General features: G+C 37.4%; 1 protein-coding gene across 6 annotated transcripts in view; it reads left to right on the top strand.

The window, feature by feature from the left end:
- Positions 1 to 17,645, top strand: part of LOC124245679 (P2R1A-PPP2R2A-interacting phosphatase regulator 1-like) — a 77,630-nt gene that overhangs the window by 11,136 nt on the left and 48,849 nt on the right. For all 6 annotated transcript variants that reach the window (XM_046673285.1, XM_046673284.1, XM_046673289.1 and 3 more), the window contains exons 4-5: positions 16,622 to 16,665; positions 16,767 to 16,821. In XM_046673285.1, the coding sequence (XP_046529241.1) occupies positions 16,622 to 16,665; positions 16,767 to 16,821 (99 nt within the window). The remainder of the gene's footprint in view (positions 1 to 16,621; positions 16,666 to 16,766; positions 16,822 to 17,645) is intronic.

Genomic DNA, 17,645 nt, shown 5'->3' with positions numbered 1-17,645 from the left:
GTGAAAGGGAGTGTGGTGTGTAGAGAATAGAGCGTGCAGAGAATTTGAAAGAAGTGCATTCTAGCTAGAGTGGGAGTAAAGATGAAGTGGTGGGAGAAGAGGTTGGAGATACAGACTAGTGCAAGATCTTGTAGAGCCTTCCAAGTCATGTTAAAGATTTTATGCTTTATCCTAAGGTCAGTGAGAAGCCACGGAAGAATTCTAAGTCTGTGATTGACGTAATCAGGTTGGCATTTTTAAAAGATTACCCTGCCTGCAGACTGGAAGGTGGATTGGAAGAGGGCAAAAGTAGATGTGAGAAGATCAGATAGGAGGCAACTGCGGTAACCCTGGCAAAGAGCTAATAGTAACTTGGATTAATATGATGGCAGTGGGCAGAGGAAAGTGCCAGATTCATGAGATATTTGAAAAGTGGAATCAATTGATAGATTTGATGGAGAATGGGAAAGGGTGGAGGCAAAGGTGACTACTAGGTCTCTGGCTTGGGCAACTGATGGGATGGTGCTACCACAGAAGAAGAAAGGAATGTTGGAAGAAGAGTAGATTTAGAAGAGAAGACGAGTTTAGTTTTGGACGTGTTAAGTTTGAGGTTCTCTGGGATCTCTGACTGGAGATGTTAGATATACTAGTTTGAAGCTCAGGATAGAGATTTGGGCTAGAGACACACATAAGAAGCATCAGTAGATCATAATTTAAAGCTAGGGGAATGGATGATATGACCTATGGAGGGAGTATAAAAGAAGAAGAGAAGAGGCTACAGGAAAAAGCTTTAAAGTTCACCAGCACTTAAACATCAGTCGCAAGAGACTCCACCAAAGAAAACAAAGATGAATGGTCAGAGAGGCGAGAGGAGACTCAGAAGAGAGTAGTACCATGAAAACCAAGGAAAAATATTGTCATTGGCTGTTAAGTAGTCAGACATGATAAAGACCTGAAGGTGTACATTCAGTTACCAAAATGGAGATTATTCATGAATTTCTTATATTTGAAAGCAAGCTCAGTGGAGAGGGGGGTAGGGCGAGAAGAACGCAGATTGGATTGGGTTAAAGAATGACTGAGAGGTGAGGACCTTTAAATGGCACCGTACATACGAGCTTGGTTATTTGTGGGCAGAGTACCCTTTCTATGCCTTAATTTCCTCCTCTGTAAAATGGGAATGTAATAGTATCTGCTTCATAGGTTTGTTGTGGTGATTAATCAGTATAAAGCACTCAGCGTGGCACTGGCACATACTAAATGCTCAATAAGTATTAGATTTTTTTTTTTTTGATGAGGAAGATTGACCCTGAGCTAACATCTGTGCCTATCTTCCTCTATTTTTGTATGTGGGATGCTACCACAGCATGGCTTGATGAGTGGTGCTAGGTCTACTCCTGGGATCCAAAGAAGTGAACCCTGGGCCACTGAAGCAGAGTGTGGGAACTTAACCACTATGCCACCAGGCTGGCCCCCTAGATGTTTTTGTTAGTAATAGTACATATACAGAGCAACCATGTACCTGGCATTTCTTTAAATGCATAATTTTCCTTAGGAATTCTAGGCTCTTAATTTGCATAAGGTTAAGTTTAATATAATGCATATTTAAAATAAATCATTTTATATAATGGACTGTGTTTGGCAGAACTGAAGTCATTTTAACTTATTTGATGATGAGAATTTCAAGGCTTAGTGCTTTAGCTTACTGTATCAGCATTATGCATATGCTTTGATTTTGTTCAAAGTATCACTTCATTATTATTTTAAGACTTATGTAGGTATATACTTGCCTTCAGTATAGATATGCTGAGTTATCTATGAGAATAACAGCCAAGAGCTGTGAGCATCCTCAGATGCAGAACTAGAATGTGTTAAGTTATTTAAAAAAACCAATAACACCCAAACTGCAAAATACTATGTGAAGTAGGACCCATGTCTGAAAAAATAAAACAGATATTTACTATGGTCATGATGGTGGGTGATGCTGTTTTTTCCTATTAATTATGTTTTATACTGAGCATGTATTGCTTTATAATGAGAAAAAAGGTGAGTCAATTTCTGTTGAAAAATAAAAGATCATGATGAATAGGTGGAGCACAGAGGATCTTTTAGGGCACTGAAATTCTTTCTCTTTTTTTTTTTTGGTGAGGAAGATTGTCACTGAGCTAACATCTGTGCCCAGCTTTCTCTATTTTTATGTGGGACCTGCCTCAGCATGGCTTGACGAGTGGTGCTAGGTCCGTACCTGGCATCCAAACCTGTGAACCCTGGGCCGCCGAAGCAGAGCGTGCAAACTTAACCATTACACCTCTACTTGGGCCCCAAAACTATTCTTTATGATACTATAATGGTGGATACACGTCATACATTTGTCCAAATCCATAGAATGTACACCACCAAGAGTGAACTCTGAAGTAAACTGTGAACTTTGGATGATAATGCTGTGTCAACGTAGGTTCATCTATGGTAACAATTTACCACTCTTGTGGGGCTTTTGATAGTGGGGGAAGTTATATGTACCTGAAGGAAGGGGAAATCTCTGTACCTTCCACTCAATTTTGCTGTGAACCGAAAACTGCTCTAAAAAATAGTCTATTTTAAAAATTAACTAATTAAAAGATCAGCGGGGAAAAAGAATAAAGAACTCTGGGTAGCAGGGAAAAGATAGCTTAGTTTTATAAATCTGCCACAGATAATCCAAGTTGTTGTTTATAGATCACTAAACATTGAATTCTAGATGTGTTTGATGATGGTGGTGATAATGGCGGTAGTGGTGGTAATAGTCATTTGCCATTTATTGAGCACATACTATGTGCCAGGCACTGTGCTAAGCATATTACATGCATTATCACCAATATCACATTTACTATGAATAGATGCTTGAAGGAGAAACTCTGTTACATTGTTCAGAACACTATTCCATATAGCAACAAATCATATATCCAATTTATTCCTTTTATGTAAGTTTTATCCAGAAAAGTTTCCTGACTTTTGTGAGGAGGGTCAGCTAGTGGCATTATTGATTTGAATTAAAAATGTTCTTGAAATATCAACCCTGGGACATGATTAGTAAGTACCATGCAGTCTGAGTTTCTGGTCAGTCTGTAGTCCATAGCCATCTGACACCTCCTTTATGCCCATCCTCTGGATGGAAACTAACCAGGCTCAGGGCTGATAAATATCTGAGAATGTCTATTCCAAAGTTAAATAGACGGTGCTATTAGGTATAATCTCTTCTTTGTATACCAAAGAAGGTAATTTTTCCACGGTTCAAACTTTTTGAGTATTGCCTTCAAGGTTTTCAAGCATCTTCACCCTCTTGGCCTCTGAGACTTCTGTCTCTCTGTAGACACCTGGCCTTCCACTCACACACGACTAATAACCTTTCCTAAAACATGCCAAGCACTTTCTCTTTTTTGTTGCTTGTGCTGTCAAACTCATCCTATAAGGCCCAACTCAAATGCCGCCTTATGCCTTTCTTACCTGTCCCCCACTCCCACCCCCTACGCCCATTCACTTAACCTTTGCTTTTTATTCCCACCTCAATTTGCCTCCATTTAGGACTCATTTCCTTGTCTCTTGTATGATATTTGCTTTCATGTCTGGTGTAAGGTCTCTGAGGGTCATAACTGTGGTTTAACCATAATAAGGGCTCACTAAATATTGAAATACTTAAGAGCCCTATCTTTCTGATAGTGAATTATGATGATGAAGTAATTGTCACTAATTTCAGGCATAATTTATATGTAGTGAATTTTCAGTTATCCACATATGAATTTTCTGCTGTTATTTTTACACCCTTGGCTGTTTCCTCCACCTTCTAACAAATTAGAAAAAACAAACTGATTTTAACCCTTTCTTAAGCAAAATATAACTAGTGAGGTAATATACTCCTTAAAAAGTCATATGATACATTTTAAAACCTAATAAAAATTCAGACTATCTGCTTCATGAAAACATTTATTTGTCCAACACGTGTTTTTGAGGACTCATCTTCTCCCCATCCACCAACTCGCTCCTCTTACTGCCTTTCTTGGCCACCGTCCGCTTATAGGTTTCAGCTAGAAACCTCAGGCCAGTCTTTAACTCTTTTTACGCTTTCTGATCATCTCTCCAATCTGCCTCCTTCTCTTCATGCCCCCATTTTTCATTTACACCCTCATCTTTGACCTGGCCTGAGATCCTGCTTTTAGTCCATCTTCCCTCCACCCTCAATTTGTTCCGCATATACTGCTAGGGCTGCCTTTCTAAAACAGGTGTGATCTTCTTGTGTACAATATCTTTGAGGTTTAAGAACTCAGAGGGACCTATGCTTTAGGTTTCCTATTGGGCTCAAAGGCTAAAGTCCATAAACCACAATCTGGTTTCAGCCAAATTTCCCAAAAGTTACTTCCTGCCATTCCCTATCATGTACAAGTTTCAGCCACCCTTAACATCCCTGTTCCCCACGTATGCCTCTCTGCCTGAACGTCTCTTCCCGCTCCGTAAAATACCGTCCTTCCTCGTCTCCGTCTAATGATTCCTCCCTCCTCTGTTGAAGCCTCTGTGAAGCCTTCTCCGAGACCCCAGACAGAGTTAGATTCTCTGTCCTCTGAATGCCCACAAATCATAACTTGTTCTGGCACTTACCTGTGGCCTAGTTTTTCCTACCTAGACTTCAAATTTCTCAAGGACAGGAAAATGCCTTACTTATCTTTGGATCCTCAGGGCCTGACACAGCGCTGAGGCTTATAGTAGGTACTCGTTAAATATTTTTGAACAGAAAACTCAATGTACTCTTAAGGTATAATGTGAAAGTAAGATTTAGTAAATTCGTTATCTGGCATTTCAAGAACTAACCAGGATACTGATGGAATGGATGAATGAATTCTAGAGGTAATTTTCAAGCCTCATTTCCGCACTTAGGCTTAAATCCCTCCATTCTTTCATTTCCCTCTTGTATGAGTCCTCATAAGCTTTGAGAAAAGACCAAACTCCTTTTCTATTTCCTAAAGTATCCCTGAAAAGAGAAAGGGCCTAGACAACAAGTATCTGAGCGAGAGTCAGATGTACTGAACTACTTGAAAGTGATTGCCTTAAGTCATTCCATCTTATGAAAGTTTGGTTTCCCCAGCTAGATTCCAAGGTGTTTGATGGAGTCATTTTGTTTCTGCTGACTTAATGACTGTTTCAGCCTTTTCTGGGCAATGCCTATCACTAAGCTTTGATGATGGGCTGAAACTGGCAGGAAGAATGAGGTGATTTTAACATCTGGTGCCTTAGGAGAGGAAAGGTGGAGATAAGCAAAGTGTTCTATTGATGTTCTGCCCTATGTTTCTTATGTTAACAGTTATTTTGTTCTGTTTTGATACACACACATATATATATATATAGAGAGAGAGACTTTTGATTAATTTTCAGTCAAGATTCAATTGGAATTTTGATTTTTTAAAAATTTTAAACTTAACTAATACTGTTGCTAACATGCATTAGGCACTCAATAAATATTTTAGGTAATTCAACATTGACTTACTGTTTAGAAATAATTAATCAGAAACATTAAAGCAAGCTTGACTTATATTTTAAATTTCAGTTTTTGCTGCCTTCTCCTATTCACACTTGCATTAGTCACCTTCATCAAATCAAACAGATAAGAAGACTTTCAAAACTGATAGCTGTGTATTAAAAAATGTAAAGTTTATTTTTCTTTTAAAAAATACCTATGCGTATACCACATCTTCTTTATCTATTCATCCTTCAATGGGCACTTAGATTGTTTGCATGTCTTGGCTACTGTGAATAATGCTGCAGTGAACATAGGCATGTATATATCTTTTTGAATTACTAGTGTTTTCATGTTCTTTGGGTAAATACCCAGAAGTGGAATTGCTGAATCATATGGTAGTTCTATTCTTAATTTTTTGAGGAATCTCCATACTATTTTCCATAGTGGCTGTACCAGTTTGCATTCCCACTAGCAGTGTTCTCTTTTCTCCACATCCTCTGCAACATTTGTAATTTCTTGTCTTATTAGTAATTGCCATCCTCATGGGTGTGGTGATATCTCATTGTGGTTTTGATTTACATTTCCCTGATGATTAGTGATGTTGAGAATCTTTTCATGTGCCTATTGGCCATCTGTATGTCTTCTTTGGAGAAATGTCTGTTGAGACCTTCTGCTCATTTTTCAATTGGGTTGTTTGGTTTTTTGTTGTTGAGTTGTATGAGTTCTTTATATGTTTTGGATATTAACTCCTTATCAGATGTATGATTTGCAAATATCTTCTCCCGATCCCTTGAGGGTATTATGCTAAGTGAAATAAGTCAGACAGAGAAAGACAAATACCGTATTATTTCACTCATATGTGGAAGATAAAGAAACAACACAACAACAAACAAACACATACATACGGAGAACAGATTGGTGGTTACCAGAGGGGAAGGAGGTGGGGAGAGGACAAAAGGGGTAAGGGGGGCGATTTGTACAGTGACAGATGGAAACTAGACTTTTAGTGGTGAACACAAGGTAGTATATACAGAAGTCAAATTATAATGAAGTACACCTGAAATGTATATAATGTTATAAACCAATGTTACCTCAATAAAAAAGACAACTTATAGTTCAATAATTCTAAGTGAAGCCACATGTGATTAAGTTTTTAATTCCAGGAATAGTTTCTCTAAAAAATAAAAGAAAAACAACTGAGGAGTCCTACATTTATTTAGGTTATTAACTATCTTAATAAATTGATAATTTCCTGAAATATGGCAAGTTCTTTTACCTTGAATCTAGTTTCTTCCAAAGATCTTAAAGAAGACGATGAAGGCTATACACAAAAATTAATTTTCAGGGGCTGGCCCCATTGCCTAGTGGTTAAATTCAGCATGCTCATCTTTGGCAGCCCGGGTTCAGTTTCTGGGCATGGACCTACACCACTTGGCGGTGGCCATGCTGTGGTGGCATCCCACATTCAAAATAGAGGAAACTTGGCACAGATGTTAGCTCAGGGACAATCTTCTTCAAGCAAAAAGAGGAAGAAGATTGGCAGTGGATGCTAGCTCAGGGTGGATCTTCCTCGGCAAAAATAATGATAATTTTCAGGCTCATAATAACCATAGTTATCATGGTTTTCTTAAACCCTCAGATGAATTTATTTGACAGATAAAATGATCTTTATGCTATCTTTTTGTCTTCACTTCTTAGTGATCTGAGTTCAGGAACACTTGTACCACTCTGGCTTATGTTTTGTGCAGGGGTGTGTGTGTGTGTGTGTGTGTGTTTAATAGCAAAAGCCTAATACAGAATTAAACCTTTTATTTATCCAAGGATTAGCCACAGAACTCAAAAGATCAAATCACCACTCCACCACTGTTGGTGGGATTTTGTTTTGACCCAACTACAAGCAGACTTTTGTTCAAGGGGGGCTTAACTGTTAGGAAGCACTTATTCTTCACTTAGCACTGTGATAGGCACTTTACATCTGTGTCTCATTTACTCTCATAACAACCTTATACAATCAGAAACTAAAGATGGGCGAAATTTAGTAATTTATCCAATGTCCAGAATTAGTGTCAGAGCCAAGATTTAGCCCCAAATTACTGGATTCTTTTCCAGCCATCCTTTCCCTGTTTCAGTGGCACAAAAGCCATAGCATCTTGTAACTCTCGTTTCTAGCTGTCCAGCTCCTGCTTCCTTTCCCTCTCTCCCTCCCTCACCATGGCTTCCCTAAGGTCCAGCTTATCATCCACTAGTGAGAAAGTAAGGTAAAAAGATTCTTTTGCTTTTTAGTAAATAAAACATTCTTTTACTGTTTGTCTTTGTGACTATGTAGCCATTTTAGAAATTCTTAATGAAAGAACCTAAAACCAGTAAAATGATCTCCGGTTTATCTGTGCAATTTGTTTTGTTGCTTCCTCTAAATTAGACCAAATGTTTGAAAATTGATTACATGTTGCTATTCTATTATGAAGCTTGAAATCAAGACTACTTTAACTGGTTTGTAATATAATTGTAAACCAACTTATTTGCATATTGAGAGAATATATATTATAAGCATTTCAAATGAAACACAAGTGGAAAATGAATGAAGTGGGAAAACAGAAATAACATTAACTTTCAATCTGGGTAGTGATTGAATGGAAAATTAAGACGTTATCAATAGTTTAATGGTCCAATAGCTACCTTAAGTTTCATATTTCTTTACCTGCATTCTTCATCCATGGCTTCTTTTTAGCTGTTGAACTTAACCTTTTACGTACAAAACAGAAATGTCTGGTTCTCACCTCATTACATTCTGAACTTTCATGCTAATAATATTTATAAAGGCATTTATTTCATTTTTTGGTAAAACGGGGGAAATAGTAGCTACCTCATGGGATTATTGTGAGGATGAAAGGAATTAATATGTGCACAATGTCTAGTATATAAGTTAAAATAAAAAAAAATTAAATGGAAATTTAAAAACACAAAATAGAACCTACATGTATTCAATATCCAGCTTTAACTATTATTTACATTTTGTACATCATTTTTCATCTACTTCCTTCTATTTTGGGGGGAGAAGGGTGCTTTAAAGTAAATACCTGATATCTTTTTACCTGTAAACACTTGATATGAATCTCTAAGAAGGACTTTTTTTTTTTACATAATCACAATGCCATCATTACATTTAACAAAATTTATCCCTTAATGTCATCTGATAACTAGTCCGTGTTCAATTTTTCCTGATTCTCAAAAATGCCTTTTTTACTGATTCAAACATGTTCCAATCATGTTTGATTGGTATATCTCTTAGTTCTCTTTTATTTAAAACAACTTTCCCCTTTTGTTTTTGTTCCATGCAACTTATTTATTGAGGAAGCTAGGCCATTTGTCCTGTAGAATGCCCCACATTCTGATTTTGCTTCCATGTGGTGTTGTTTAATATGTTCTTTTATTCCCATATTTCCTATAAATTGACTTGATTAAATTTGCCTTTATTTGTAAATAAGCACACAGCCCCAAGTCAATATTAGTTTCTGGGTCAAAATTTAAATAAGTATATGGTTTCAGTTGCCCCTTCCTGTTAAAGTAGTTAATGGATCATTTCTTCTTGACTGTGGTTATTATGTGTTTTTTAGGAATTAGAGAGGTTGAGAACATCAAGCTGGAAGTTCATTTTCTTTTTTCTTGGCTTTAGTGAGATATAATTGGCATATAACGTTGTGTAAGTTTAAGGTGTACAATGTAATGATTTGATATATGCATATATTGTGAAATGATTACTGTGGAAGTTAATTTTCTAAACACATAGCAATTTGCAAATATTCAGGAATTATTCTTGTAATGTAATTTTTCTTTCCTAATAACAATTGAGTTTGTATTTCAAGAGGTTTAAAAGCACTTGGCCTTTAGTTCGCTATCTCCCAAAGCCCTAAACATAAATAACCGCCCTGCAGAAATAGTTTGTGTATTAGTTTTCTAGGGTTGCCATAAAAAAGTACCACAAACTGGGTGGCTTAAAGAGCAAATTTATTTTCTCAGTTCTGGAGACCAGAAGTCTGAAATCAAGTTGTTGGCAAGGTTGGTTCCTTCCAAGGGCTGTGAGAGAAGGATCTATTCCAGGCATCTCTCCTTGGCTTGTAGATGGACAGACTCATGTTCATATGCTCTTCTCCCTGTATACATGTCTGTCTCCAAATTTCTCCTTTGTATAAGAACATCAGTCATATTGGGTTAGGGCCCATCCTAATGACCTCATCCTAACCTGACTACATCTGCAAAGACGCTATCTCCAAATAAAATCACAACTGAGGCACTCCAGGCTTGGGACTTTGACATATGAATTTTGGTGGGACACAATTCAGTCTATAGTGGTTTGCTCCCAGTATTTTGTTCTATAACTTTATTTCCTGACTTGTTAAATAGGATATAAAATCATTGGCATGCAGAAAGAACCTGACTTTGTCTGTAGTGTCTTAAGTAAAATCAATTTTAAAAATTATCTACTTATGCATTTCCAGCATCCCTTGTATCTATATCTTCAGAAATGTACATCCCTTGTATTTATATCTTCACAAATGTATATCCCTTGTATTTATATTTTCGCAAGCAACTTTAGCAACACATATTACAGTTTTGTTTTTGTCTTACCTGAATTGGATAAGTTAAATTGGGTTAGACACAAGTATAAGGGAGATTTATGAGATGAAGCCCTTTAAAACAGATTTTAGCAACTGGAGAACCAGGCATGATTATGGTAGGAACAACTATAGATATCATCTGTTATGGAAGGTGTGTCTGTGAGCTTTTCTTCTGCTGGCTAGGTTTCCCAGTTAGTCTTTCTTACAGACTTTGCCACCATTTTCTAGTCTAGTAAAGCAATGACATTAGATTTCTGTGATATCTTTTTGAGTTTTCTTTGGAACCTACTAAGTACCTAGTCTCTTTTAGGAAGAGGCGTTCTTTAAGGAAATAGCCCAGCTTGTTTTAAAAGAAATTTAATTTTCTCTTACGTTACAAATTGTTTCATTCTTTCAACAAGCGTTTATTGAGCACTGTGTTGGCACTGGGCGACTAAAATCTTTCCAGCATACTCTTCTTTAGAGAGCAAAAGCGAGTAACTTACCATTTCCATTTTTACCCTCAGTACTAAAAAGTTGAAAGGTAAGTTTAGTGCTCAAGTGCAGCATCTCTCCTTAACGTGGGTTTCTAGGATACAGTACTCCGTGCCCTTGCCACTTACGTGGCTCTTGAACTTTTATCCTTATTTTAACAATCTTATTTCATTATAAGCCATCTTATATTCATTTTGGAAATAGGCAAGATATAATTGATAAAAGAACCAACCCGCCTTTACTAACGACCCTCAAAATAGCTGATGTTGGCTAATGTTCCAACTTACGATGGGAGGAACAATAAGTAAAATTCTGCCCTAGTTCTGGGAAAACTTGCTCTTTCCTTGTTGATTGAATGAATTACAAAATATTTTGAGCTTCTCACTACAGGAAAACATCTACATAAAGATTAAATGGAAGAACTATACTAGCAATTACATTTTACTGAAAAGATTTACTGTTACTCCATTATTTTAAAAGACTGATTAACTTCTTAAACTACCTTTCCCAATTTCCCTCCTTTGTCATAATGGCATCAAAATAGTCAGTCACAGTTTTAAGGCTCAAAGCTCTAGGTTCATCTTCAGTTCTTCCTTATTTTTCCACTCTATCCAATTAGACATCTAATCCTATTAATTCTTACTTTACAGCATCCTCTCTGTTCCCATTACTACTTCCTTCTGTCCCTTGGGTCCAGATTACTGTAACAGTATTCTAATAGATTTCCTGTCTCTGCCAGTTTAATCCAACTTCCACAACCAGTACCAAGATAGCTTTTCTAAAACATCGTTTTCACCTTTTTCTCTCCTGTGCAAACAGTTACAATGGCTTTCCATTACCTATTAAATGAGAAGAAGAATAGCTAGGTTGTATTGAACACCTACTTACATAAGTTGCCAGGCACTATGATAAGAATGTACCACACCTCATTGTCCTCATTATTATCAGCATCTTCATATGCCAGGCACTATGATAAGAATGTACCACACCTCATTGTCCTCATTATTATCAGCATCTTCATATGGCTGGAGAAACTGAGGCTCAGGTTAAGTTGTTTGCCTAAAGTCTCACAGGTAGTGAGGTACAGAGCTGGGATTCGACTCAGTTCTGTGTGGCTGCAAAGCCTGTGGTCCTAACAACTATGCTATTCTGCCCAAACTCTTGAAGTTAAAACTCTTCAATTATTTCAGATCCTATAAAGCTGGCCCTGTCTTACCTCTCCAGTTTTCTCTCTCATTGCTTTGTAGCACAAACTTGGTTTCAGCCGAGCTCGTCTCATTACCCTCCAACCTGAATATTCTTTCTCTCCTCTAAACTTTTGTTCATGTGGTTCCTTCTGCTTGGAATACCCTCCCTCCACTCTCTGCTTGTCCGGATTTTAAACATCTTTCAAGGCCTAGGTCAAATTTTGACTCACACAACTCGCACCACTCTTCCATTACAGACTACTCATAACATTTGTTTATACTGTAGACAATAATCTTTAAACTTTTGATCACACACTGCATCAGTAAAAAATGTTTGAGCACATGCTTCCAATATATGTATACTGTATTTACCTTATGGACATCTATACTACTGTGCTTGTATATAATGTGAATCATAGGATATATACAAAATAGAAGTATAAAAAGGATGAGATAAAGATGAAATGATCTCAGAAAAATTTTAATTTAATTTTATAGTAGATTATTGAGAGTGAATATGAATTCATATTTCCAATAGTCTTAAGGATTTAACATTATTTTAGCCAGCTCCTTGATAGAACAGATTAGCTCAGCATTGTGTTTTCACAATAACGTGGCAGATGATGAGCTGTGCTAAGAGTAGCATAAGTTACACCTTTGCCATTTCCCTGTTATTTACTTAGACTCTCATTATTAATCTTCTGTCCAAGGTTTCTTGTAGGAATCTTGTTAAGGTGCTTGTGCATTTTGTGGAACTTGGTTTAGTTAAAACTGGGTAATATATGTATACGTCCACCTAACTTGGCACAGATGAACTGCAATTAGTTCTCATTAGCTAAAGGCAAAAAAAAAATGCTCTTCTTTCATGAGATCTTTAGACTCTGTGGGCTGAGTGAGGGCACCTGCATCAATCTGGATGTCTAATATCAGCGAGCCTTCATTACTTACTATCTTAAATTTTAAAAAATATAAAAATTGAATTTCTATTTTTTTTCTTTTTGCTTCTCTAGATCATCTTGTACACCTCCTGGGCTATGATCATGCTTACTTTGGAGAGTACTGACAATATAAATAAAGCTTGTCTCTCAAATATGATTCTAGGCCCATTTAGGGAACGCTCATCTGCTTATTTTATGTTCCCAATAATTTTTAGCACTGTATTTGCCCAGCACTATCCTAGATGCTTTAGTATGTGTGAAATATGCTTTTAAGAATGCCAGAATGGGAGCTGGCCTGGTGGCGTAGTGGTTGAGTTTCCACACTCTGCTTTGGTGGCCCAGGGTTCGCAGGTTTGGCTCGCGGGCGCAGACCTACACCACTCATCAGCCATGCTGTGATGGCGTCCCACATACAAAATAGAGGAAGATTGGCAAGGATGTTAGCTCAGTGACAGTCTTCCTCACCAAAAATAAATAAAGAAATAAAAATAAGAATGCCAGGATGAATTTGGACTGTGGAGGTTTTTTTAACCTTTTTTTTTTTTTTGAGGACGATTAGCCCTGAGCTAACTACTGCCAGTCCTCCTCTTTTTGCTGAGGAAGCCTGGCCCTGAGCTAACATCTGTGCCCATCTTCCTGCCCATCTTCCTCTACTTTATATGTGGGATGCCTACCACAGCATGGCTTTTTGCCAAGCGGTGCCATGTCTGCACCTAGGATCCGAAACAGAGAACCCCGGGCTGCCAAGATGTGGAACATGTGAACTTAACTGCTGCGCCACCGGGCCGGCCCCTTAACCATTTTTAAGAGTACAATTCAGTACCATTAAATACATTTAGAATGTTGGGCAACCATCATCACTTTGCATTTCCAGAACTACTTCATCATGTGAAACAGAAACTCTACCTGTTCAGCAATAACTCACCATTTCACCCCCCCCCATTTCCTGTAACCTGTATTCTACTTTCTGTCTCTATGAATTTGACTATTCCAGGTACCTCTTATAAGTGGAATCATACAATATTTGTTTTTTCATGTTTGGCTTGTTTCACTTAGCATAGTTTTTTCAAGATTCACCCATATTTTAGCATGTGTCAGACCTTCATTCTTATTGGCCAGCCCTGGTGGTCTAGTAGTTACGATTCGGCATTCTCACTACCCCGCCCGAGTTCATTTTCCAGTCAGAGGACCATACCATCCATCTGTTGCTTGTCATGCTGTGGTGGCTGCATGTTGCTGTGATGCTGAAAGCTATGCCACTGGTATTTCAAATACTAGCAGGGTCACCCATGGTGGACAGGTTTCAGCAGAGCTTCCAGACTAAGACAGACTTGGAAGAAGGAACTGGCCACCCACTTCCGAAAAAATTGGCCATGAAAACCGTATGAATTGCAGCAGAGCATTGTCTGATATAGCACTGGAAGGTGAGAGGATGGCGCAGAAAGACCGGCAGGGTTCCACTCTGCTGTACACAGGGTTGCTAGGAGTCAGAATCCACTTGACAGTACTAACAACAACAAAATAGTCTGTTGAATGGATATACCACATTTTTTTTATCCATTCACTTGGTGATGGACGCTTAGGTTGTTTTCACCTTTTGGTTATTGTGAATACTGCTGCTATGAACATTGGTGTACAAGTATCTATTTCAGTCCCTGCTTTCAGTTCTTTGGGATATACCTAGGAGTGGGATTGCTGGATCATATGTTTAACTTTTTGAGGAACCACCAAGTTATTTTCCACAGAGTCTGCACCATTTTGCATTCCCACCAGCAATGTATGACGGTTCCACTTTCTCCACATTCTCACCAACACTTGTTATTTTCCATATTTTTAAACAATAGCTATCCTAATGAATGTGAAGTGGTAGCTCACTGTGGTTTTGATTCGCATTTCTCTAATGACAAATGATGTTGAGCATCTTTTTTATGTGCCTACTGACCATTTGTATATCTTCTTTGGAGAAACACTATTCAAGTCCTTTGCCCATATTTTAATTGAATTGTTTTGTTGTTGTTGTTGAGTTGTAGGTTTTTTTTAACATATTCTGTATATTAATTCCTTATCAGATATATGATTTGCAAACATCTCCAATTCTATGATTGTCTTTTCACTCTCTTGATAGTCTCTTTTGCTGAACAAAAGTTTTACCTTTTTATGAAGTCCAATTTATCTATTTTTCTTTTGTTACCTGTACTTTTGGTATTATATTGAAGAAATCATTGCCAAATCCAATGTCATGAAGTTTTTGCCCTATGTTTTCTATTTCCTTTTTTTTCATTGTGAGGAAGATAGGCCCTGAGCTAACATCTTTTGCCAATCTTCCTCCTTTTGCTTGAGGAAGATGGTCCCTGAGCTAACACCTGAGCCAGTCTTCCTCTACTTTGTGTATGGGATGCCGCCACAGCATGGCTTGACGAACAGTGTTTAGGACCATGCCTAGGATCAAAACCTGTGAACCCTGGGCCGCCAAAGCAGAGAACATGAACTTAACCACTCTGCCACCAGGCCAGCCCTGCTCTGTGTTTTCTTCCAAGAGTTTTACGGTTTTAGGTCTTATGTTTAGGTCTGATCCATTTAGAGTTAATTTTTATAGGTGGAGTAAGGAAGGGTTCAACTTCATTCTTTAGTGTGTGGAGGTTCAGGTTTCCCAGCACCATTTGTTAAAAAGACCATCCTTTCCTCATTGAATGGTCTTAGCACCCTTGTTGAAAATCATTGGACCATGTAAGCAAGGGTTTGTTTCTGGGCTTTCTCTTCTATTCCATTGGTCTATATGTCTGTCCTTATTCCAGTACCACACTGTTTTGATTACTGTAGCTTTGTAGTAAGTTTTGAAATCAGTAAGTGTGAGTCCTCCAAGTTTATTCTTCTTTTGCAAGATTGTTTTGGCTATTTGGAGCCCCTTAAGATTCCGTGTGAATTTTAGGATGGGTTTTTCCATTTCTGCAAAAAATGCCATTGGGATTTTGTTATGGGTTACATTTGCACCTGTTGATCACTTAGGGTAGTATTGCCATCTTAACAATGTTAAGTCTTCCAATCCATGAACATAGAATGTCTTTCCATATGTGGGTTATTTTTAAAAATAACTATTCATGTGAAAAATGATACTTGAATATTATAAAAAGGTCAAACAATATGGTAAAGTACAAGGAAAGAACAAATTACCCCAAATCTCACTACTCATTGATAAGTACTGTTAACTTTTTGGTGAACATCCTTCTGAATACCTCTTGCTTACAATTTTACATAAATAGTGCCTATCTTTTTTCCTACTTACTATGTGTAATACATGTTTTTCAATGTCAATGACTGGATTTAAATCATGCTTGTACCATTATTATTTTTTTAACATTTTTTTTTCTCCCCAAAGCCTCAGTACATAGTTGTGTATTCTAGTTGCAAGCCATTCTAGCTCCTCTATGTGGGATGCCACCACAGCGTGGCTTGATGAGCAGTGCATAGATCCAAGCCCAGGATCTGAACCAGCGAACCCTGGGCCACTGAAGTGGAGCGTATGAACTTAACCACTCAGCCACAGGGCCGGCCCTAGTACCATTATTTACTTAAGCAAACCCACACTGATAGACATTTAGTTTGTGTTGAACTGTGAGTACTATTTATTAATATCATAGTATTAATGGTAGGAGAAATAGTATAATATTGAATGTTTGATGTTTTCTCTTTTGAATGAAGAAATGTACAAAGTTTTTCATCTAATCAGTTCCTGCATATCGGATGTACTGTAATGTGTAAGTAATAAATCTTTGGTATGGTAGGTGCAACAATGAAATGAAGAGAACCAGACACTTGTTAGAAATTCGTTTATACTCTAGCCCTTCTATAGCTCGGGGAATACTACTAAAGGTGCAGCCAAATGAAATCACTTTTTAAAACCATAGGAACTTGTATTCAGTTCATTCTCATGTTCTCACCTTTCAGGAGGAAGGCATGGATTTAATAAATAGAGAAGCAATGCGTACATGGTGAGTACTGTACTTTGAGTTTCTATTCTATCATTTGTATATTCGGTCACATCTTTTCCTTTAGACAGGCAACTGCAGTACTGATGTCTTTTCTTTTATAGGGAGGTACAAACCGCAATACAGATAGGTCAACCTTGGAAAGAAAATTCGAACCTGGTATGGTATTAACACTCAATTTTGTAGAAAACTTGAGATTGTTACTGATTTTCAGTGTTGGTGCTACCTAGTTTTGCTGTAATTTCTAGAAATCTAAGCTCTCATTTGAAACTAAAATTACAAGTGCTGCATAAATAATTTCTGATTGCTCTTAGGAAAGTTTATGATTTACCCATCAAAATAACTAGCATTGTTTGAAAGTGGGGTTCAAAGTAAATAGTTGTCTGATACCAAACCATCATTGTGTACCAGCTTCCTCTCTGTCCTAGTCGGCCTTACGAAAGTTCAGTTGTACTAGTTAAATCGCTTAGATGACAAAATAATAAATGATTTCACTCCCTTCTACATAATTTATTAACTATGTATTAGAGTTTTAAACCAATGACAGTAGATTTACTGGGAAAATACTACATTTTTATGCCTGTAACACATATACTCCCACTAGCATTTTAACATACAACCTTTAATTTAAACATATTTGGAACTTAGTTACAGCCCTTGCTAACATCTTTTAATGTCTCTGTACACATTATGATTACTTAGTTGTGGTAGTTGAATGATGTTTAGGGTTCTTTTCCATGGATGTCTCAGATAATGACAGAATAAGAATTGAGCTGAAATTTGAGTAGAAGAGATTCTGGTTAGATGTCAATTTTCAGATTTGGGAATTATTACATAAGGAAATGGGTCATCAGCAGAAGCAGTGACATCTTATTTTCCTTTGGGCCCTGAGTGCCTTAGATGGCCATCTACCCCTGATTTAGGAGTAGGTCCTGGAGACTGAGTAGATAACCGCTGGATCCTGTCACTTTTCATGTTTTGAC

The sequence above is a fragment of the Equus quagga genome, chromosome 10 (genome assembly GCF_021613505.1).
Source record: "Equus quagga isolate Etosha38 chromosome 10, UCLA_HA_Equagga_1.0, whole genome shotgun sequence".
NCBI classification, from domain to species: domain Eukaryota; kingdom Metazoa; phylum Chordata; class Mammalia; order Perissodactyla; family Equidae; genus Equus; species Equus quagga.
The sequence above is the reverse complement of the archived record's forward strand: the minus strand, read 5'-3'. Positions and strand labels throughout refer to the sequence as shown.